This window comes from Amphibalanus amphitrite, unplaced genomic scaffold, assembly GCF_019059575.1.
Source record: "Amphibalanus amphitrite isolate SeventyFive unplaced genomic scaffold, NRLGWU_Aamphi_draft 000834F_arrow, whole genome shotgun sequence".
NCBI lineage: Eukaryota > Metazoa > Arthropoda > Thecostraca > Balanomorpha > Balanidae > Amphibalanus > Amphibalanus amphitrite.
Genome location: NW_024882328.1, coordinates 263,996 through 286,112, shown reverse-complemented (window position 1 = coordinate 286,112; position 22,117 = coordinate 263,996). Strand labels below are relative to the sequence as shown.

The 22,117-nt window shown below is 53.2% G+C and overlaps 1 protein-coding gene across 1 annotated transcript; it reads right to left on the bottom strand.

Moving 5' to 3' along the window:
• Positions 1-241: 241 nt before the first annotated feature.
• On the bottom strand, positions 242-20,743 carry LOC122366843 (tight junction protein ZO-1-like). Its single transcript, XM_043339470.1, has 18 exons — positions 20,409-20,743; positions 14,845-15,017; positions 12,958-13,145; positions 10,254-10,484; positions 9,763-9,892; positions 9,180-9,316; positions 8,886-8,954; positions 8,595-8,658; positions 7,422-7,572; positions 6,920-7,071; positions 6,544-6,665; positions 5,899-6,240; positions 5,407-5,629; positions 5,034-5,208; positions 3,209-3,430; positions 1,916-2,482; positions 1,532-1,743; positions 242-1,099 (listed from the first exon to the last, which is right to left on the bottom strand). Exons 1-18 carry the CDS (start codon positions 20,439-20,441, stop codon positions 640-642), a joined length of 3,651 nt encoding a protein of 1,216 aa, XP_043195405.1. The 5' UTR covers positions 20,442-20,743; the 3' UTR covers positions 242-639.
• Positions 20,744-22,117: the final 1,374 nt, after the last annotated feature.

Sequence of the window (22,117 nt, the reverse complement as noted above, 5' to 3'; positions counted from 1 at the left end):
CATAGTGCAGTTGCGATAGTCACTGCTGCTGGGCCTTAGGCGCTATCCACCACCGCTGACGTGCGTAGGTATAGCCGAGAACCACACCGAATGACAGCCTGGCTAATGGAAAACCTAGGAACTTCACACAGCTAGATGGCAACTTACTGCTTGCAGCGTCCAGTCCATGGGAGGGACGTGAAGACCCCCGTTTCACCACCACCTGGCAGGCTGTGCTGCTCGACAAGGAATAGGCGGCAAGTCATGGCAATGGTTTATTCCAACATTGAAACGCGCATTAATAGTTCCAATAATAAAACGATATTTGCTCATTTGAAAGGCACCATGACGATGATGATATCTAGCTAATGACTGCAATGAACAGCAACTATAGTATAGTAAACCATTTGATTTGTGACAAAATACACATGATCAAAGGCACTGACGATAACATTTTACGCACAACACAAGGCAAACGTCACCGACCGGACGGCTGGCTCCCCCAGCTGCCGCTCTGCCGCTGCAGAACACCCTCCTGTGGTGTTGGTGCTCTGTCACCATCCCGTGAGCCCGGCTCCGTCCACCCGGTGCCCAGCACGGTCCTGTAGCCCCGGTCCCTCGCAGGACCTATCCTCGATCCCCGCCCAGACGCCCTCCCGCCTACCGGGCGCCGTCCGAGCTCAGGTAGCGCGCGTTGTCCGGTTTCCGGTAGAGCTCGAACGCGCTGCCGCGCTGGTCCCGGTTGCAGAGGTCGAGGCCGGCGGTGGGCGGCGGCTCGCGCGGCGCGCCCGGCACGTTCAGGTAGTAGCCGGCGCCGCCGCTGGCCGGCTTCATGTTGATGTACGTGCGCCCGGCCGGGTCGTAGTTACGGTCCAGACTGGAGCCGTGCCCAGAGTCGAAGCCGCCGCCCGGCTCCTCGCCGTTAGTGTAGCTGAAGTCCTCGCGGCTGGCAGCGCGCGAGTCGGCCGGCGGCCGTGGCGCCGACTCGGGCCCGCCGCGCCAGTACGGGTCGCCGGCGGATGGCGGCGGGCCCCGGCCGCCCTTCGGCTTCGGCGGCGGGATCGGCTTGTAGTTGGAGCCGCTCTTGGGAGGCGGCATCGGCCTGTAGTCGCCACGGCCGCTGGAGAGAGACGGGCAGGTCAGACGCAGCGGTGGCAATGCGGTCATTGCCGTTAGCTCCCTCCTTATTAGACAGGGTTGCGAAAGAATGTTGCAAAAATGAATGAATGAATGAATGGATGAATAAATGAATGAATGAATGAATGAATGAATTAACGAATGAATGAATGCATGAATGAATGAATGAATGAATGAATGAATGAATGGATGAATGACCGCATGGATGAACATTTTAGTGAACACCTATATGAACATCTTAGCAAAATCGTCCTTATAAATCTCTGACAACACTGTAAAATAACGACTTTGTAAACGTCTTGCATAAGACGTCAACATCAATATAGGTCATGTATAGGTCATATACTAATGTCAGCGGTTCGACCTCGACGATTGCATCTTTGCGGAGGTGAGAATGAGAGGCGGTGCGACTCACCCGTGGCCAGTGTGCGGCAGCTCGCGCTCGGCCGAGTAGGACGGCTGTGTATGTCCGCGCGGCGCCAGCCGGTACGGGTCGGACGGTCTGCCCCCATAGCCGCCCGGGGAGCCGTGGTCGCCCGCGCCCGCCGAGCGCGACGCCTTCAGGTCGTCGTGCATGTTGGCGAACCGCTGGTACGAGTCGTAGGGCGAGCCGCTGTCGTAATTCGCCTGGGGGCAGCCGGAGAGAGTTGGGTCAGCTGGTGAGCCCGTAACGGATCTGGGAGCCAGGCCAGTTGACAAACCAATGCCTATTACAAGAGTGACAAGTCCATGACTACATGAAGATAGATGTTGACACATTTTAAGGAAGAAACAATGTGTGGAAAATTGAAATACTTACGGATTTTAACCTATCCAACGTGTAGTTCTTTCCGGAGTTCATGTAGTTCCCATCGTCCCGCTGAAGGTAGTTCCTCATCTGGCCGCCAGAGGCGCGGCCGTAGCTGCGGGTGCCGACCACACCAGCCGAGGGTTTGCTGCTGCGGTCCACCTTGGGCGGCGAGTCGGGCAGCAGGGCGCGCGCTACCTGGTGCTCCTGGAGCGAGGTGCGCTGGTGCGACTGGTGCGCCAGACCGTCGGCCGGCGGCGCGCGGCCGGCCGCCTGTTCCGGCAGCGAGCCGCGCTGTCCCGAGCCGTGCCGCCGGGACGGGGTGTGCTGCGCCGAGGGAGGCTCTCGGTCGACGCCGCGCGCCGGTGATGGCTGTCCGCCGGCTCGGAACTCGTGTGGGAGCGTCTGGTAGGGCGAGTGTCGCCCGGAGCCGGGACTGGCGGCCGGCAGGCGGCGCGGTATGCCCGGAGAAGGGCCGTCGCCGCCGCCGGGCCGCTCCGACACGTAGCGGCCCGCTGAGAAGCCGTACCGACTGTCCCCGCCGTGAGAGTGGCGGTGACCGGGCGCGCGGGGCGGCTCCTGTCAACGGCGGGGACGGGGGAGGTCAGACACCATCGCATTGAGAAGCCAGGCCACATCACAGCATATTGTGGTAGTGAGACAACCAGCATTGTACCGGTAACACATAAGTACGCGAGGTCACTAGAGTCATAACGTCGCCACCCTGGTACTGAAACTCTTCACTAACCTCAAGTAGAACAGTGACACTGACTGACCTGGTGCGCGGTGTAGGGCACTACCACTGACCTAGTGTGAGGTGTAGGGCAGACACTGAACACTGTTGTCGGATGTAGGGTACTACCACTGACCTGGTGCAGGGGTTAGGGCAGTAACACTGGTGTAAGGTGTAGTGTATTGTGTAGGGCGCTCACACTGACCTGGTGCGGAGTGTACTGGTTTAGGGTGTAACACACTACCACTGACCTGGTGCAGGGGGTAGGGCAGTAACACTGGTGTAAGGTGTAGTGTATTGTGTAGGGCGCTCACACTGACCTGGTGCGGAGTGTACTGGTTTAGGGTGTAACACACTACCACTGACCTGGTGCAGGGGGTAGGGCAGTAACACTGGTGTAAGGTGTAGTGTATTGTGTAGGGCGCTCACACTGACCTGGTGCGGAGTGTACTGGTTTAGGGTGTAACACACTACCACTGACCTGGTGCAGGGGGTAGGGCAGTAACACTGGTGTAAGGTGTGGTGCGGAGTGTACTGGTTTAGGGTGTAACACACTAGTCACTACCACTGACCTGATGTGGAGTGTAGGGCGGCGGCCCGCCCAGCGCTGCCAGCGGCGGCGGCAGGTCGTCGGCCGCCAGGCTCGGGTCGGACGAGCTGCGCAGCAGGTGCGGGTCGGAGCCCGTCTCCCGACGCACCGGGTCACCGCCCTCCGGCTCAGACTCCGGAGACGAGGCGTACGACAGACGAGACGTCATCGGGAACAGGAAGTCGTCCGAGAAGGCCTCCCCGGGCTGCGGGGCGGGGCGGGGCGGAGGGACGGCGGGGTGGGGGTCAGCAGGGCGGGGTGCGGCCACCGGCGCCGCCCCGGTGCAGAGGTCACGTCACACAGTATACACAGGCCGGTTGACGGCTGAGCGTGCAGGTGACGCGCACACAGCGTGGTACCTGAGCGGGACACTCGCGACAGCAGTGAGAAACGTACAAGCGTCATAACATCCAAACGCAGACACTTATTGGAATGTATATCTTACGTATGCGTACCAAATAACGTTCACTGGCTTACTAAACGTTGAATTTTGACATACGTAAAGCAATAAAGCAAAAAAGCAAAGCATAAAGCAAATCATGAAGCAAGAGTTTCATTTACAGATAATAAGGGCACAGTTCGTGACCCATACATCGTAAATAAGTGCCAAATAACTCCATGTTAATATTGTCCTGAGCAAAGCGTTGAATGAGAAAGCAAATCTCACATGCGCACGAATATATGCACTTACATTTAAAAAAGCAAGAGCCAAAGAAAGCAGATGGAAATTTATAAGTAGGTTCAAATAACGACTTAACAAAAGCTAATTGTAATGACAATTACAAGAGCCTCGCCATACCAACGGCACCCAAACCTTAAACGAAACTGGCACTGCAATCCAACAAAACGCCAAGGCAATTGTGCAAGGATGCCCACTGGTCATTGGCCCAACCAATAAATCACCATGGTCGGGCACTAATGACTAGTTATACACTGACTTGGCGCTAAATACTGAGCGTGCTGTGCACACGGACAGAGTTAACCACTAAATATACACTGATTCAGAGTCGAACGTGCGGTCGTGCAGTCGCGGAGGCAGGTCATGCGGCACGTGCGAGACAGCAGGCGGGGGCGGGGGCGGCGGTGGGGGAGGAGGCGGGGGCGGGGGCGGCAGCGGCTGGGCGCGGTACACGGGTAGCGGTCGGAGGCTGGCGTCCAGCTCCTCTAGCACCGAGTCATAGTGCGCCGGCGGCGGAGGAACCGGCGGGGCAGAGTCACCCAGTGCCGGGGGACGTTCAGGACCGGCGGGGACGCTCTCCGACTGGTGGGGGTGGGAGGACGACTGTTGGGGGTGGGACGGCGGCGGCTGATGGGGGTGGGACGGGGCCGGCTGGTGGGAATGGGAAGGAGCTGGCGCGCCCTGTAGGAACGGGTCCCCCGAGCAGGGCAGCAGGAAGATGTCCGAGCACAGTTCGATCGGCTGTGAACACACGGCACGGTGGCACGGCTGTCAGCGCTCGGCGGCACCAGAGAGAGCTTACAGACGCACAGATACCGCCACCAGACATGCCAGCTCGTTAGGGCGGCGGAGCCGAGTAGCCTGCTGAACTTGTCAAATGAAGAAACCTTCCACCAACAAACGGACAGGAGCCTGAGTAAGCTAAAGACAAACGGGCTAGTGCTACACCGCTCGGCCCGGGAAACTAGTTGACAGCGCGTTGATAGTCGTTGGGCTTTGGCGAAAGGCGCATCAAACGGTAGAGTGAAGAAGTGTAAATGGAGTGTGTATGCCTTCAAATCTTCTACGTCACCTAAGCCTTTAACATGGAGCGACTACTGAGCCAAAGTCTGCTGCTTCGGCCTCTCACCTTCGTCTCGGACATCCAGATGGGCGCGCTCTGCTGCTTCTCGATGAGGTCCTTGACCTTGCGGTACCACGAGTCGGCGTCCGTCAGAGTAATGGTGGCCGTGAACAGGTGCGACCACAGCTTCTCCAGCTTCACACACTGCTCGTAGATCTTCTTACTCGACTTGTGCTGGGGCCTGCCGAGGACATCGCACGGGAGGGTTGATTATGACACTTCAACATCGGAAAATTCATAGGTACAATAGCCGTGGGGAGTGAGAGTGACCTTAAGAGTAACTGAAGAATGTTGAAGTCTAGCTACGACAAGCCTCGTCGTCGCATCAAATATGTATAGCGGTGCCCAGGGGCCGGGGGAAGCAGAGAAGGCTTCTCACTTGTCTGTGGCGCGGGCGGCGGCGCGCACTTCTTTGATGACGTGCTTGCTCTCGGCTCGTAGGAACACCACGATCGGATACAGCTGGGCGTAGTTGAGTCGGTCCACAGCGTTGGGCGTCACATCCAGTAGAGCGTGCCGGCCGCGTTCCACCAGGCCGCGGATAGCGCTCAGACGGATGATGCCCGAGCTCTTGGCCTTGGACTCGGCGCCCGGGTCCAGCTCTGGAGCAAACGGGTGGCTGGGTCAGTCACTGGCGGCGCGACAGGGCGGGATGTCGACACATCCACAGACACGTCACTCAGATACTAGCGCACACAACTCGGACAAAGTAATACGCGGACATGCAACCATGCACACAAGCAATATGATGTTAGTACAGTACATGATGCCCCGAAAACGACCGTATGCCTACATTTCGGGCGCACCTTGCGACACGCCAGCCTTGCCTCCCACCCCAGCCCTCTCCCTGGGCGGCGGGACGGGCACTCACGCGGCGCGGCCAGTCGATCGGGCAGGTCTCTGAGTAGCTGCTGTCGAGCCAGGTCAGCCACCGCTCCGAACAGCACCACCGGCCGCACGAAGCCGGCCTGGCGGAGCACGACGCGCTCATAGGCGGGAAACTTGGAGACGGAGTCGTCAAACACGAGGTCCTCCCAGTGATCCTTGCCGAGAGACTTGGAGCGCCGCTGGCGCCGCTTTCGGCTGAACAGCCGGCTGCGCGTCTCACTGAACGTGTGCTCCTTCTTGGCGGCGTTGAACTGGGCCGTGGCCAGCTCCTCTGCACGCGCCTTGTTCGGGATCACGCCCTTCTGCGTGGCCTCGTTGTTTCGACCTAAGGGTGCACCAGAAACCTCAGCTTGGTAAGGATGCATCTAGACAGCGAGCAAAACGGTCACGCGGATCACTGACGCCTGATGTTAGAATGTCTCATATAAGTCGTACTTTCTTAGATGCTACTCACAGAAGAAATATACGGAGGAGCGCAGGGTAGGACGTAGGTATATTGGTCCCGCTAAGAAAACTCGCGCGGCACTACCCGTTGCCTACCGCACGACGGGCTCCCTGACAACACAAGCAACTGGCAGCGGTCGTCACCATCATGACATCATCAGAAGGCCACGGCGATGTCACTCACCGATTCTGTTCACCTGCCAGCCGCCGACCACGCCGTTATTCAGAGTATCCACAACATGAAATATATCACCCTTACGGAAGCTCAGCTCATTCTTGTCCGCCTGCTCATAATTGAAATGTGTTCTGTAAATAAGAATAGTAAGTTAGCCATAAATGCATTGTACAACATAGTTAAGCAGCATTGAACTGACATGGAGGGATATGTAAAGCAATGGGGCGATACATGCAGTGTTCATTACATTGTATAACATCAGATGCTATTTTATTTCCGTCAGGTGGCGCGATACCGGTTGGCATTGCACGTTCGCCGTGTTTCGTTATAGCTATTTCGCCGTTCCCGGATATTAGGTAGGTATTTAGTTCATGTCGCCGGTTACCTAATGTAGAACGAGTCTCCCTGTTGGGCGGCCACTAGCTGGTCGAACTCGGCCTTTTTGTACTGGACGATCAGGTCGATCTGGTCCTGTAGACTGAGCAGGTACAGCACGGCCTCCTCGCGGGTGACGCACTTCATCTCCATACCGTTCACCTGAGGGGGCGGATATACCGATTGAGTATGAACCAGACGCCACACACACGACGACACAGTCAGGCAACACACATACGCTACTCGGGGCCGTCTAAAAGCTTCCATATTAACAATAATGGCAATGCTAAAATAAGGATAGTCGTTTCATTTTCAGAACTTTTTGACATTGGAGTGAGACTTTTTCACATCCCTGAAATGCTTATATTGGCTCAAATCGACCTATAATCAGTGGCATGTGCACCTAATTGGCAGCCTAATAATATTACCAAAGTACTCAGAGATAAATGGCGACCAGACTGCCAAACTCCGTTGGCCCCAGATGAAGTAGCTGTGCTCGTTCACCAACCCACCTTCAGTATTTTGTCGCCGGGCTGGAGGCCCTGGACGGCGGCCGGCGAGTCGGCCTGCACCGCTATGACGTAGATGCCCGTCTTGTTGCCGCCCGTCAGTCGGATACCGACCGAGCCCTCCTTCTGGAAACTGATGAACCGAGGGTCGGGCCTGGCGAGAAAAAGAAAGGTATGGTCAGTACACAGCAGCAGTGTTACCCAGCCCTGCACATATCCAGCACACATCGAATCGACTGCCAGTCAAGTCAAGCTACAAAATGAAACGCACTTGGGATCCACTATATCACATAAATAGAATCGAAAGAAGGAGATGAGCAAACATGCAAACGAGTACATACTCGCATATATCAAATCGTTAAAAATGCAGCAGACGGTTTAAAGCTACGAACGAAGCCCTGACAGGCTCTCGCTAAGTCTGCAGCTCAGTCCTGGCTTAGGTTCGAGAAGAGGATTCGAGATCCTAAAAATACCAGTATAACGCCTTTTGGGGCGACTAACGGAGCGAGCGAGAGGGTGGGCCTTGCACGTGCGAAATTGCGAGGGGGTACCTCCAAGTGACTTGTGCACGGCACCCTACTAACTGGTCTCTAGCGATGTGCCAAATTTGGGCACAATCGGCCCAGCCGTTCTCGAGATCTGGAAGCGGCACCCTGCACGTGCGCACGTGCAAGATGGGTCCCAACTGACTTGTGCACGGCACCCTACTAACCGGTCCCTAACCGTGTACCAAATTTGAGCGCAATCGGTCCAGCCGTTCCCGAGATCTGGAAACGACCCCTGCACGTGCGCACGTGCAGCAGCACCCCAACTCTGGCACATGTATATGCAGTGCCTAGTGGGTGCCTACCTCCATGCCAACTTTCAGCGCAATCGGCCAAGTAGTTACCGAGATATTGCAACAATTACAAAATTGACGCCTCTTCGTTTTGCACGTGGCACGTGCATAAGGGGTCACCCACATGCATCGGGAATAGTCCAATACTTGGTAGAAGGAATGAAGCTACCCTACAAAAATTACCGCGTGTAAATCGGTCAAGTGGTTGCTGAGATATAAGCCTCGCAAAAGCGTGACCACGGCCGGCCGGCCGCTCATACTCAGAAATTTCCGTTAATCTAAGGAAAGACTACGCTCGCTTCGCTCGCTCCGTAATTAGCTCAGTGAGAATCACTTACTCTGGTCCCTTGGATTTGGGCGACTGCTGGTCGTAGCTGGACTGTCGCCGGGAGCCATACATATCTGCATAAAAAATATAGTCAGTTTCATCATCTTGCAGAGCGCGTATATTATAATCACTTTTCATTGGAAAAGTATTATAATAAACTTGTGTTTCGATTAGTTAGTTTCGTTGTAATTTAACATCAAACTATGTTGAATGTGCAGAGAGTAAAATGCAACATTCGAGAACACCCGATGACATTAAGGAAGTTGCGTTTCCTTTTTATCTAAACAGCAACATTGCGTACCGTGCCAGGTGTCGCCGGGTCCCGGTGACCGCTGAGGACCGCCCAGACCGTTGGTCATCAGACCATCCACTGCAAAATGGCAAACAAAAACGGCGTTAGTCCATCAGGCACACCTCCCAACCAAACACTTTTATCTGCAACTTCTCGGCTGTTACATTCCACTTTTCTTTTGATGCAGTTTTCAGAGTTAATACCGTGTCTTAGCATGTCAAAGACGGGCCTGCGATCTGAGTTTGTGCGTGTATGTGCCTGTGACCGTACCTGAACCCCCGATCCGTGTGTGTGTCACTGTACCTGAGTCCCTCGGTGGCGGCGGTCGCGGTGGAGGCGGATCGCCCTGACCCGGGTGGCCGTGCAGTAGCGGAGTAGCCGGCTGGTCCAGTTGGCTCAGTGATATGTCCATCAGAGGACCCCGTGAGCGACCGTTCTGCCTGCAAACGAACAACACACCGGTCTGGTCACTGGTGTCCAGGTACCATCACAATAACAGGCACCACAAGCACCGGCGTTCGACACCGCGACTGGCGCCACTCTGAACGCAACGGGCACAGCCGCCACCTTAACACGGTGACCAAACTGAGTGTCATCTCACCAAACATTTCCCAGTAATGGTTCACCTGATCAGATGTCTCTCTTTGTCACTTGACTACACGTCTCCCAATGACGGCTCACCTAAGCAAGCCTAATGTCAGCTCTGACCTCACCTTACCAAATATCTCTCGGATCCCGATGCCAGCTCCTGAGGTGTATCCCGGTGTTAATTCACCTAACCACGTGTCTCTCGGACCCCTGTGTCAGCGCAGCTCGTGCACGTGTCTTAACTCTTTCCTACCCCGCTGCCATCTAGCTCCCATCACCACTTGTCACCTCGTCTCACCTGAGCAGATTGTTTTTGTCGGCACCGTGCCGGCCCGCCGGTCGGTGGTCTCGCTCGTTACGGGTCGGCGGCTGGACGTATAGGTTCGGACTGGCACCGTAGCTGGGGCGGTTTGGCGCATGTGAGCTCTCTGTGAGCGACAGGAACACATCGTCAGAAAAAAAAAACTTTCAAGAGGGAGCAGCACAAACGGTTGTTCAAATACCACAAAACACTAGGTTCGATTCCAGACGATACACTAAACCAAGCATCTCGATTATTGAAACATATAATTTCGCTACTGGCTGCCAATACTCAGTAGCCATATCAGCAAGGTTTGGTAGAAATCTGTCCTGTGACGTTAGGCACCATTCACCGCATCCAGCTCGGTGACAGGTCCTCTTGCTAACTCAGAGAGCATAGGAAAACACACACATTTTGCTTAGCAAGACGGTCATAATGCATAATTGCTTAGGATCCCGAGTACGGCCACTGGCTACGGCGTCACCCACCCTTGCTGTGGTGTCCGGCCGCGCTCGGCTCACGGCGCACCGTCAGGCTGAGCCGCTCGCGGGCCGCATCCACCAGCTTCTTGACCTCCTTGGGCGTCATGCTGTCCGTGGGCTGGTCGTTGATGCGCACCAGCACGTCTCCCTCGTGCAGCGTGACGTCGCGCTCGACGATCGACGGCCGGCGGACAATCTCCTTGACGAACGGCTGCCACCCGAGCAGGAAACCGAAATCTGCGCGCATATAAAACACAATCGCATGTGTCAATGTGGTGAGACCTGTCGTGTCCTTTTTTAGAAATGGTCCCTCGAGCTGAGCTGGGCCGACAGCTAATCGTACTAGTCCTGGCATTAACCTTAGGTAATTAGCCGATGTTGAGATAGGAATGCGCTTCAGAGGTTCGGTAAAGCCTTTTACGTCGGCAGCACATTGTGTATCGGGAACTCATCGGCTGCTCACATACAAGGTCGAGTGCTCGGGCTTACGTGCTGGTTGGAGAGGAAGCACTTAAGTAGGCCAGGGGATTAAAATGCTCCGGCCCGGCCTGTACATATAGAAGGGCAATTTTCTTAGAATAAATTTAACCTGGATAAGCCGATGTACCCTCACGGACGGGATTCATTCATTTTCAGCATCAGACGAGTCATTTTGCAAAGGTAGGCACATGGACGGTGAAAAATAACAAATAGTCCACGCAAAAGTACGGAATTTATGACTTTTTTTCGCAAAGCAGCTTCATCGACATCGGTAAATTGATGTTAGAAATAATAAAAACCGGCAATGAACCGAGGAGAAAGACGAATTTATAAAAAAAAAATCATCAAGCTTCTGCATGCTCATAACTGCAAATAAATAAATTTGCTAAAAACGAGTCACCCCGTCCGGTCAGACGGTCGGTATTCCAGACGCGAGCTCCGCTATCCTCGCCACAAGCCCCTATTCACACCATCCCAGCCCTACCGTTCACACCATCAGTTTTATCACCGTCCGAGCGAGTCGCGGACGGGGCCGTCGGCCGTCGCGCTGGCTGGCTCTGCCGAGAGCCACCACATGCAGAGGGGGGGGGGGCAGACATGCATGCCTCTGAATCTACGGCGTAGAAAGGAGGCTCGCGGCCCGGTCGGGGGGCGGTACGCAGCGCACTACTCTGTGAGCTCATGCCGGGCGCGCGCGGTGCCTCTGGGTCGGCCGGGCCGGCCCGGGTGGAACCGGTCCCTGTTCCGGCGGCACTCGCAGCGGGCCAGGGTCACCGGCGTGGCGGCCGACCCCGGCCCAGATGGACCGTGCCGCCGCCGGCCAGCGTCGGTGGCACGCTGCCGCGAGACTCGTATGGCCGCGACCGGTTGGAGTCATTCAATATACCCTGGCTTGGAACAGCTCGAGGGGACGGAGACGGTATTGGTAATGGCAAGACAATGCGAGGTCTGATGTAACTGCGATCGCTATCGCAGTCCTAACGTTCAGCCATACATCACCGTAAACCTTCGTAGACGTCGGAGCTACAAAATACTACATTTACTTCCTAAAAGGTGACACTGCAACGCCTACAGTTTTTCAAGTTCACTGCTACAAACCTTTCACCACCGATTTATAACTTGACATTTACTGACTTCTCTATTTAGTATTGGCCCGCTGGTAGCTTAGTAGCTGGTCCGAGATCGACTGCCTGGCCAGCATTCAACTCTCACCACTCCAAGCCACTTGACTCTCGCTGCTACAGACCACTCGGCTTTCACTACAGTTACGGAGCGGCTACCGTGATCTCTCGGCGGCGGCAGGGCGCTCATCAGGCGCTGTATCGCCTGCAGGAATGTTTACAGGGCCGGCGCGGAATGTTAATCCGTCCAGCTGCGATACAAGAGAAACAGACTGGCACGTCCGACAGGAAAACTGCCCACCGCATGCCGCAAATCCAGGAAACATATCCGAGCGTGATGGTCAGTCGGGACAGCGGCGTCTGACAGGAATAGATCACCGAGCGAGGGCGTCGAAGACGGAAAGGTAGGATTAGACGTATTAAATCGTAATCTTGGTTAGAACTTCACCAAGTGCATGGGTTCAACATTGGATTGTATGTTATGTCGAAATAGTTAAAATATGATGGGACATAGACCTCTGTACACCGTACAGAGGTCTATGGATGGGATCTAATGCCGCCCGTTGCAAGCAGCCGTCACAGCTCTACACACAAAAAGCTGCAGTTTAAGGATTTTACATGGAATAACAACATTTATCCCTAATTCGTATTTCGTACAAGTGACATTTTCTGCTAATTAATTGCATTTAAGAGATAAAATTTAATGTAGAATACTAATTCATACTTGTTACTTTCGTAGATGCAAGTGAGAATCAGACAAACAACCAAATAATACCTACTCTTGTTTCTTTGAATTAAGTTATCACCGGAACACTGGGAGGGGTCGAAATTCGCTTTAGATGTTGCTAATGACATTTCATTACAAAGCAGTTTTAAATTTACCAGCGTAATCATTCAAGCAGTCAACGAAGTCAAATATGACAACATAAACTGCAGTGGTAAAAAAACTCCGAAGGGTGTGCTAGCCACGCTTTCATACCACTTGTTATTCGCCTCAGTAAATATGGAACAGCCAACTCACTTCAGTTGAGATTAACATTAAAACAGGAGACGCAGACTGGCCCTCTCCGTCCGAAGGACGGTGGCCTGACGGCGGTGTACGTACGTACCCTCCTTGCGGCTGCCCTTGGTCAGCGTCATGCGGAGGATCTGCGGCTCCAGCGAGGCGGGCAGCACCACCCTGCGCTTCACGTGCAGCTGTACCATGGCACCCGAGTCCTTGAGCACCTGCACGGCTGTGGCGTAGTCGACGTTCTCCAGCGACAGACCGTTGGCGCTCAGCACACGGTCGTTGACGCTGGCGGCACGCGGAACATTCATCTTAGTAGGGAGATATGCATTGTGGATCATCATTAAAAGTGGGTAAGTAGGAACCACTGGTGCCCTTGGGCCGCTCCTCGTCGACCAACAAATTAAATTGCGAAATATTAAGGACTTAAGTAGAAGAAGTAAAAGGCAAACGTAAAACGTAAGTAGCATAACCATATTTCATGGAGACTTCAGTGAGACGTGCTAAAACGTCGACGCGTGGGCATCCTTGTTGCGTTATTGACGAAAGCCAATCAGATGCGCATTCTATTTCTTTCTAAGCTATTTCCTATTAATACATCGATGGATACTACAAAAAAGACATTGTTACGAGGCATCCAGTTGCAGCTTTGTTCATAGCTCCAACCGATAGTATTTCTTTCAACTAAGTCATTACGAGTAGAAGCTGAGAACAAAACAGCAAATTGAAGCATCTCGCATTATCTTTGGCCAAGCTGAACAACTAGTGCTGGAAGGTGTTTACTCATCAATCATCAAACGGCTCATTAATTGACGGGTGATGTAAAAGGGTGAGCAGTGAGCAATGCGCCCAGTTGCACTAAAATAGGAATGACCACACCGGGCAAAAAGGACATCCGCTCAGAGCCACTCCCGTGAATATAGCGTCGAATCTGGTGTGATTTGTGGTTTGGTTTGGTCTGGTCTGGTCTAGTCTGGTCTGGTCTGGTCTGGTTTTGTCTGGTCTGGTCTGGTTTGGTTTGGTCTGGTTGGGTCAAGTAAGATAAGTTTACAACCAGGTCACAATCGGGTTGATCAGGTCAATCGGGTTGAATAAGGCAGGATCCGTTTAAGTCGGGTAAGTTGATTCTGGTCGGATGGGTCAGGTCAGGTGGGTCAGGTCAGGTCAGGGCAGGTCAAGGGGGCAGGGTATGACTGGGTCGGGTCGAATCCATCTGACCTGGTCTGGTCTGGACTGATATGGTCTGGTCTGGTCTGATGTGAAAGGCTCATGTCTGGCTGAGCCTGATATGATTTTTTTTTTAAATTTAGCTCGAATGTTTGAATGGGCGGATTGACAGAGACGGAGCCCACGCTAAGCAGAGCTTGTTGCGTAGACCCCAACTCCCGTCCGTCCGATTGCGCAATCCCGGGTGACAGGAGAATTATAAGATGTCAAAGTTAAAAATGTCCATCAAAGCCGGACACGACCTGTCCCATCCTACTGACTCCGTCTGGCTGCGGCTGTTTTGTTTTGTTGGGTTAGGCCCTTTCGGTCCAATGAGTCATGAGACCATTTCAGAGCCGGGAGGATGATAGGATATACGAGGGGGGAGACAATGGTCTGGGCAGGCACCCTAGTGAGTCACCGGGGCTGAGCCCGTACTGTGGCTGCTCACATCCCACCCTATATACCCTGGCGCCTCTTACCAACTGCAGACCATCCCCATCAGGAGTCTCAATCAAATATCGAGCGCCGGAGCGACCCGAACCTTCACCGGGAGTCCAACGCTCTGCCAGCAGAGCTACGGGACAGGCTCAGTTGATCGGTTCGCTTTTGGTCAGGCCGTGTAAGGACGTCAGGTCGTGATGGTTGTGTCGGTCGTGTTGGGTGGGTCGGGTTGGGTCGAATCGAGCCAAGTTAGGTAAGCTTAGCTTAGGTCACGTCAAGTCAGATCGTGCCGTCGTGTCAGGTCATGTGGAACAGATCGAGCTGTTGAGCTGCTTACTGCAGTTTTCCTTCGGCTGGCCCGGCTTTGAGCACGTCAGAGATGGCGATGCTGGGGTCGCCGGTGGTGAAGTGCGGGTTGTCGCGGCCGCCGCTGACGGCGATACCGAACCCATAGCCGGGCACGCGGTTCAGCGAGACGTGGTGGTACTCCCAGACGACCCGCTCGCCGCCCTAAAAACAGAGGGAGGAGACGGTCAGAGAGACGTGGTGGTACTCCCAGACGACTCGCTCGCCGCCCTGAGAACACACAGAGAGACGGGAGACGGTCAGAGAGACACAGCGGTATTCCCAGACGACTCGCTCGCCGCCCTAAGAAGACACAGAAAAGGACAGGGGTCAGCGAGATAAGACGTTACTCCCAGGTCATCCGTTTACCGACCTACGACATCAATGAAGCGACATAAAAAACATTTAAAAGCGAAAACGTGCCACTTTATTCAACATAAGAGTGCTAGCATGAAAATGATGGTATACTCGTAGTTTTATGATTTGGCATACCGATGCACAAAGAAGTGACACAAACCTGGCACGTGGCAAGTTTCGGCTCTTAATTTTCATTAGAATTCGGGCTTCTACATAATTTGGGAAACGATTTTTGCTTGGGGGAGGGACACCCGGTATGGGGATGCATATGAAACGTATTGTGGAGGAACTGTCATGTTTCAAATTTGATACATTTGAAACACAGAAATACCCAAAGAGTCACGGAAACCTATGGAATTTCAGTAACCTCGAGATAAATAAAAGGATACTGAAATTTGGATGTCAGCATACGGTCTGGTAAGTATGTAGATTTAATGCTCCTGTCTGGCTTCAAAAACGGGGCACGACCCCGGAGTACCCGCTGAATTTAGATCGTGGATCACAACGGAAGATGATTTCAGCAACAGCAGACAGAGCACTACCGCCAAGTGTTGACGAAATGTTGACCCGTTTTCCAGACAACTCATTCATATTCACGTCTCATGTCAAATGCCGTCATCGAGATGGCGTCGCCACCCGCTGTACGGTGCAATAAGGACAACGAGTGTCCGAACTGCTGTAACCTTCCCAAAACAGAAAGCCAACATGTTATCATCCGGCCTGGGTCAGCCGCCGATGTTCCTACTTACCCGATACCTACCTACTTACAAGGATATACCAAAGAGCAGCATACCCAGTCAAAATAATTCATTTTTGTGGTTCCAGGTCACTGGTGTTACTATTGCCTTTATACGAGCCTTCAGCCTTTAGCCTCGTATTTGTAAGTACAGCCCAATTAACTGTAATTATAGGCATGATACATTTGATGTCTATTACAATAACTGTAATGCTTCTGATATCTAAACAAAGTTTTGAGATAGTAGAGGAAATATTAGCCCTCGCTGTACTCACTTACAAACCTATCGGTTTTCTACACATGCCCTGGCCGAAGGGGGAAGGGTTGAACCCCTCCCGTTTCGCTTCTTACGAAGCTCTCGGGAAAAAAAAACGAGCGTGTTCGCCGTTACAAGCCGACTGCCTAAGCGACTGGTAAGCACCCAATTTTAATGTCCCAGGTCAGTCGGTGACCTTTGAGGTCAGGTCAAGTTCTCCAAGGTATGGGTTCGTTTTTTTTTTTGGCGAGTAACTTCGCGAAAAATGTCCGCAGGGCCACAGACACCATCGTGTTTGTCATGTTCAGGCGCAGCGGTCATGTTGGAATAGGTCAACTTGGAATATACCAGATCAGGTCAAAGTCACTCGGGTAACAAAGTTGGTCAACAGACGCCATGTTACATAACATTCGATTCAGCAAGTCTTTCAAAACCCATTGGTGGCTTTCCAGACTCGCTAGCTCAGTTTGATCGGGAGTCATTGACGGGAAACTCCGATGACCTTAGTGATGTCATACATGACGTCACACTAGGTTAAGAATGGAAAAGCTAAGCATAAGGTCTTGCGTGGAGTGTATGAAATCACGACTACATGAGCCTAATAGTCTTAGGCCATTTCTGGCGCCAAAACAATATCCATATCTACCCCCCCCCCCCCATTTACTGTTAACGGTGAGGTCATGTAAACTCGGGTAACCTGTAGGCATGAACAAATCCGATATACCGGATGCGTATGTATAGGTATACAGGATGCGAGGCTTTGTAAAGCTATTAAATCTTGTAAGCTTCATCTCCCCTCGTAAGACTGCCTGACACTGAGGGCTTTGAGGAGCTGTGACATTTTAGGGCGATGCGGAGTTTCACATATGACGCATAGGTCAGTGACCTGACCTGAACTGACCTGAGAAAAATGCAGTTGGTGCCATAGGATCCGGCTTGAATCACAGGCTAGTGTACCAGCTTTCAGCTGTCTATGGACGGCTCGTTTCAGAGTCGCGAAAATACCGTCTGGGGAGGGGCACTGCCTTCCCCACGGCAGGCCACCCCTCCCCCTCCCTCCCTCCCTCCCTCAGCCGGTGAGGGTTAACCCGCGCCCGTTTGGGCCTTTCGGCCAACATTGCCATGGTGGGGGGTGGGAGGGGGCTATTTTTTTAGAGCCTCGTCAAAAATGCTATGTAAATGCGCTAATGCCTAATGTGGTATGTTCCTCACTGTTTTTCTAAATGATATCGTGTGCTCATGTGCTGAACACCCGAGCTCTTCAGAATATTTACTGGCGTTGTGGATTTATAACGGAAAACAATGCTAGAAAGTTCCGATGCACCTGAAGGATATTTCTGCCAGAGCTCCTAGAGCATGTTGTGCCGCATAGCAGAGAAGGTTCAATTCAGCCAAATACAGATGGCTGTATAGGTACTTACAGCCAGCCAATGCAGATGATCCAGATCCAGATGGCCTTACGGTAGAGCGCCTGTAGCATGCTGTGCCGCATGACACACAAGGTTACTATTCAGCCGATAGATGGCTCTGCGGTAGAGCGCCTGTAGCATGCTGTGCCGCATGACACAATAGGTTAAAATTCGGCCAATAGGTGGCTCTGCGGTAGAGCGCCTGTAGCATGCTGTGCCGCATGTCACAGTAGGTTATTATTCAGCCGATAGATGGCTCTGCGGTAGAGCGCCTGTGGCATGCTGTGCCGCATGACACAATAGGTTAAAATTCGGCCGATAGGTGGCTCTGCGGAAGAGCGCCTGTAGCATGCTATGCCGCATGTCACAGTAGGTTACTATTCAGCCGATAGATGGCTCTGCGGTAGAGCGCCTGTGGCATGCTGTGCCGCATGACACAATAGGTTACAATTCGGCCGATAGGTGGCTCTGCGGTCGAGCACCTGTAGCATTTTTCCAGGTTATTCAGAAAGAATGTAGGTACTAGGTAAGCAAGCTGGAAAGACGTGGGAAAAAAAAAACAATGGATAGCTCGCTATAAGATCTTTCAGAATCAATTCGGTCATTTTTCGATCAGGTCATGGCTGAGGTCAGTGGAGCCTGGAGGCCACCAAATGTTAAAATATCACGAATTTGTGTTCCCGATTTTGACAACTGTTTACAAAACGACGCATAAGTCGGGATCCAATAGAGCTACACGCTGCAAAAGAGCGCATGCGATAACTCTTTCAGAGGTCTTTCTGCATATTGCTTTCAGATTTGACCTGAGGTCAAAGGTTTAGCCTCCATAGGGCAGAAACTATCAAAATTTGACGTTTTTGCGGAAAAGGTTTTTGTACTTTTGATTCCAGGCTTATATTACGCTGATTTTACCGGCATCCCGTTTCTCTTGTCCGGGACGCATCGAATGAGCTATAGGTCAACCGGAAAAGGTCAACTTAAAATTTCGACTTCAGATGAAGGTCACAAAAGGTCACGCTCCATATCGTTCGATTCATATTGAGCTGAACGCATTAATGGTGCATTCAGCTCTCTAGCATGTTTCTACCTCAAGTTCTTGTCAAAACAAATATTTAAGGCGTTTCATGACCTGAGATGACCTCTCAGTGGTATAAAAGGGGTCAAAGGTGAAATTTTTCGATTCAGCAAGGCGTGCTCACCTGTGTAACGATGTTTGAGTGTTTTCGTCCAAAGGAAGAGCACTGCAATTTTCTCCCATCGACTTATGGAGAGGTCACAAAATTAAACCGACCTTAGGTCACCGATATCCAAATTCCGAGATAAAGGATATTATTGGTACTGATTCCAGTGAATTCCTACGCAATACTCAGTAGCCTGAGTTTTCAAACTTCTAGGATGTTCACTGTAAAAATGACTGAATCGCAAAGTTTTTTAGACGCATGGTCACTTAACTTCACCTTGTGACCTGACCTTATGTGACCTGGGACCAAAAATTTTACACACGATGCAATCTTGATGTATCATAAAGTATACCAAGTTTCTACACACAAGCAAAAAACTGGCAGGTGTGGCCAGGTCCCCCCCCCCCCCCCGGAGAAGGTTGAAAGTTGAAACGACACGAGATAAGAGCACAGTATCCCACCATCTTCAACGTAAAAGTTAAAAGTGAGGGAAGCGTCATAAACCGGTCCCAAAAAGATGATTCAATACAACATTTCTGGACAAAAATGATTCATGATAACTAGAAACCGATTTGCCTGAGCTGGAAAATGAATCTCGACTCCTGCTGTACCTTTGAGAGCCCTTCCGGCGCATTCCCCAAGTCGATTGCGGTACGATGAAGTTTATCGGTGTGTTGAAACCTCAAATGACGCTCTTAACCCTCTCCGTGACTATGTATCATGGGGTAGGTATAGCCACTTGATGCATTGCCGCCTAGCATCGCCATAACATCTTTCAAACTTTATGTTTTCTTACATTCCACTTTCAACCACTCTGAAAATGACCACTCATTATTTTCAACCGTGCAGGTCGGTGGCTTGGTCGCCAAAAGGCTACAACAGTGCATTCCGGTCTTGAGTTTACCTAGCTATTGTAAACCAGGGATGAGTAATACATGGCTGGGAAAGAGAGGTCTGTGAACCGCTACCTAGACCCGGCCGTTGGACACGGACCGTGGCGCCGCCGACTACAGTACCGTCCCGCAGCGGTATTGCCGGCTCAGATACTGGCTCATGTAGTTTGAGTTGGGTCCCTCAGAGACGGACGCCGGTACCAACAGATACCTGATGGTCCATGCCGCCCAACGCCTGTATCACGAAGAAACATCCTGGCCCGACGTGGGATTCTGCATCAGAATCATGGCCAGACGCCTGTCCTGTAATCAGAATCCTTGCCAACCGCCTGTATCAGTATCAGAATCCTAGCCTGAGTACGACATGTGCATTGGAGTTCTGAGCATGTATCTGGGTCCTGGCCCGCCTCCCGCCGTCTGTATTCGAGTCGGCTGGCCCGGTGCCCGCTCCTCTCCGCGTGGTGAATGGAGCTCCGGTGGTCAACAGGTGCTCGTGCCGCGGGGCAGGTGCCTCGTTTGCACCTGCTATCCGCCGTCCGTCGCATCGGCACACGAGAACCAGTCGACATGAGGACGGGTCGATCCATGGACGCTTGGAACAGTGGGTTCGACTAGTTTTCGGCCATCCAGCAGCGCCGAACTCGCATACCAGTGCGGTGACGCATCACCACCGCACTGGCTCGTAATAAACGGCAGGTCTCGGCGCTCGGCGTTTGCAACTCACCTGGGCTCCGGCCGAGTCGGCCTCCATCCTCATGTCAGCCGCCACGCATCCTCGCACGCAGTCCACGATTGTCGACGGCACCGCCACACCGTCGGTCACCACAGCTCGGTCGCCACGCACAGGCCCTCTCGGTGCTACCCCCACCGCCGCGACACTCGTGCTCGGCGGTCGGCGGCCAGCCGTCGCTCGCCAACATGGCGCTCCCAGACGCCGCGCGGCCACGGAGCGCCTTCAGTTGGACGGATCTTATGTTGGCGCGTCAAGGTCGGCCCCGGAGGGCGGCGCCGGTACGCCGGCCGTCCCGGATGGCCCGCCACCGGTGTATCTCAGGTGGGGCCGGTCGGTGGGCGCGCCCGCAGGTGACTGGCGTCGCCCGCGGCGCCCCCGCTGACCGTCAAGGGGGTGACCTGTGTGGCCCACCTGGTCCGCAGGTATGCACCGCCCGGCGCCGCCGGACTGATGGTGCTCACTCGGCCACGGAGTCGGCCGACCGGGCGAGTCGACGGAGCGCTCGGACCAGTCGGCGGTACGGGGGACCTTGGAGTGCCTGGTGCTCAATTAGACCGACCGGACGGCGACCATTACCCCAGCCGCACAGTCGCCGACCGAGGGCCGCGTGCCGACACGGCGGTGACTAGTTTGATAGGCCATTCATGTCCCGACAGCGTGGGAGAAAAAAAAACTGCAGCCACCGACAGGGAGACTAACGCGCGGCGGGGGAGACTGCGCCGCCCGCACAGGACGGGAGCCGGCGACTGCACTTCGGCACAAGACACTAGCACGGCCGTACCGCGCCGCTCGTATCGGATCCGTTAGCGGCCGGCGGTAACTAACTGCCGACGGCGACGCTCTCTGCTCTCATGGCCACTGAAACTAGTTAATAGTTATGTAGAACGAAGCCTGCAGGCTAACGCAGCTGGCAGTCGCTTATTTCATTTCAGAATTAGAAAGAGCGGTTTTGCCTATTAACCCTCACGCTTAGGTAGGGGGGATCGAACGGACCCCTCGGTTTATCGCAAATAACTAGCACAACAAACGGCCGATCACGACGTCACTTTTAGTACCCTCGAATCAATATATTTTACACATACCTGGGAAATTTCATGACCCTGACTCAAAGAATCTTTGACCTGTGACCGATTTTTCGAGGCCATGGTTGGCCGGCATCGCGATTCGGCGCAGATTCGGCGTATGTCATCTCGAATTATCCGTGCGTTTACTCAGTCTTTTTGTGGTTTTAAACTTTCAAGCACGTGAAATAATACCGCTGTGCCCATGCATTATGGTGGCCGTCAAGGACGGTCAGGTGAAGGTCAGGGCAAGGTCATTGACCTTTGATGACCATGTCTTTCCGATGACTTTCCGATTTTGACATGTTTCTACCGTAGTTCTTGGAGCTGATTTCGAATTTAGCAACTATTTGAACATTTGCAAAGTAGTTTGGTGCCTTCGTAGCATGTTACGACGCTGTCAGTGGTGGTTGAGACCTACTATGAATACCCGACAAGGACGCCTACCGGTTGGCCTGACTTGACCTGACCCGACCCGACCTGACCTAAATGTATTAACCCTCGCCCATGTAGGGGGGGGGTTGGTGCAACCCCCCCCCCCCCTGAGGTTTTTCTTAGCTACACGCCGAACCGTTTCAGATAGCCTGCTCAAATTTTCAGTACCCTATGGGGCATCCTTTGCGCAACTTTTGTTTTTTT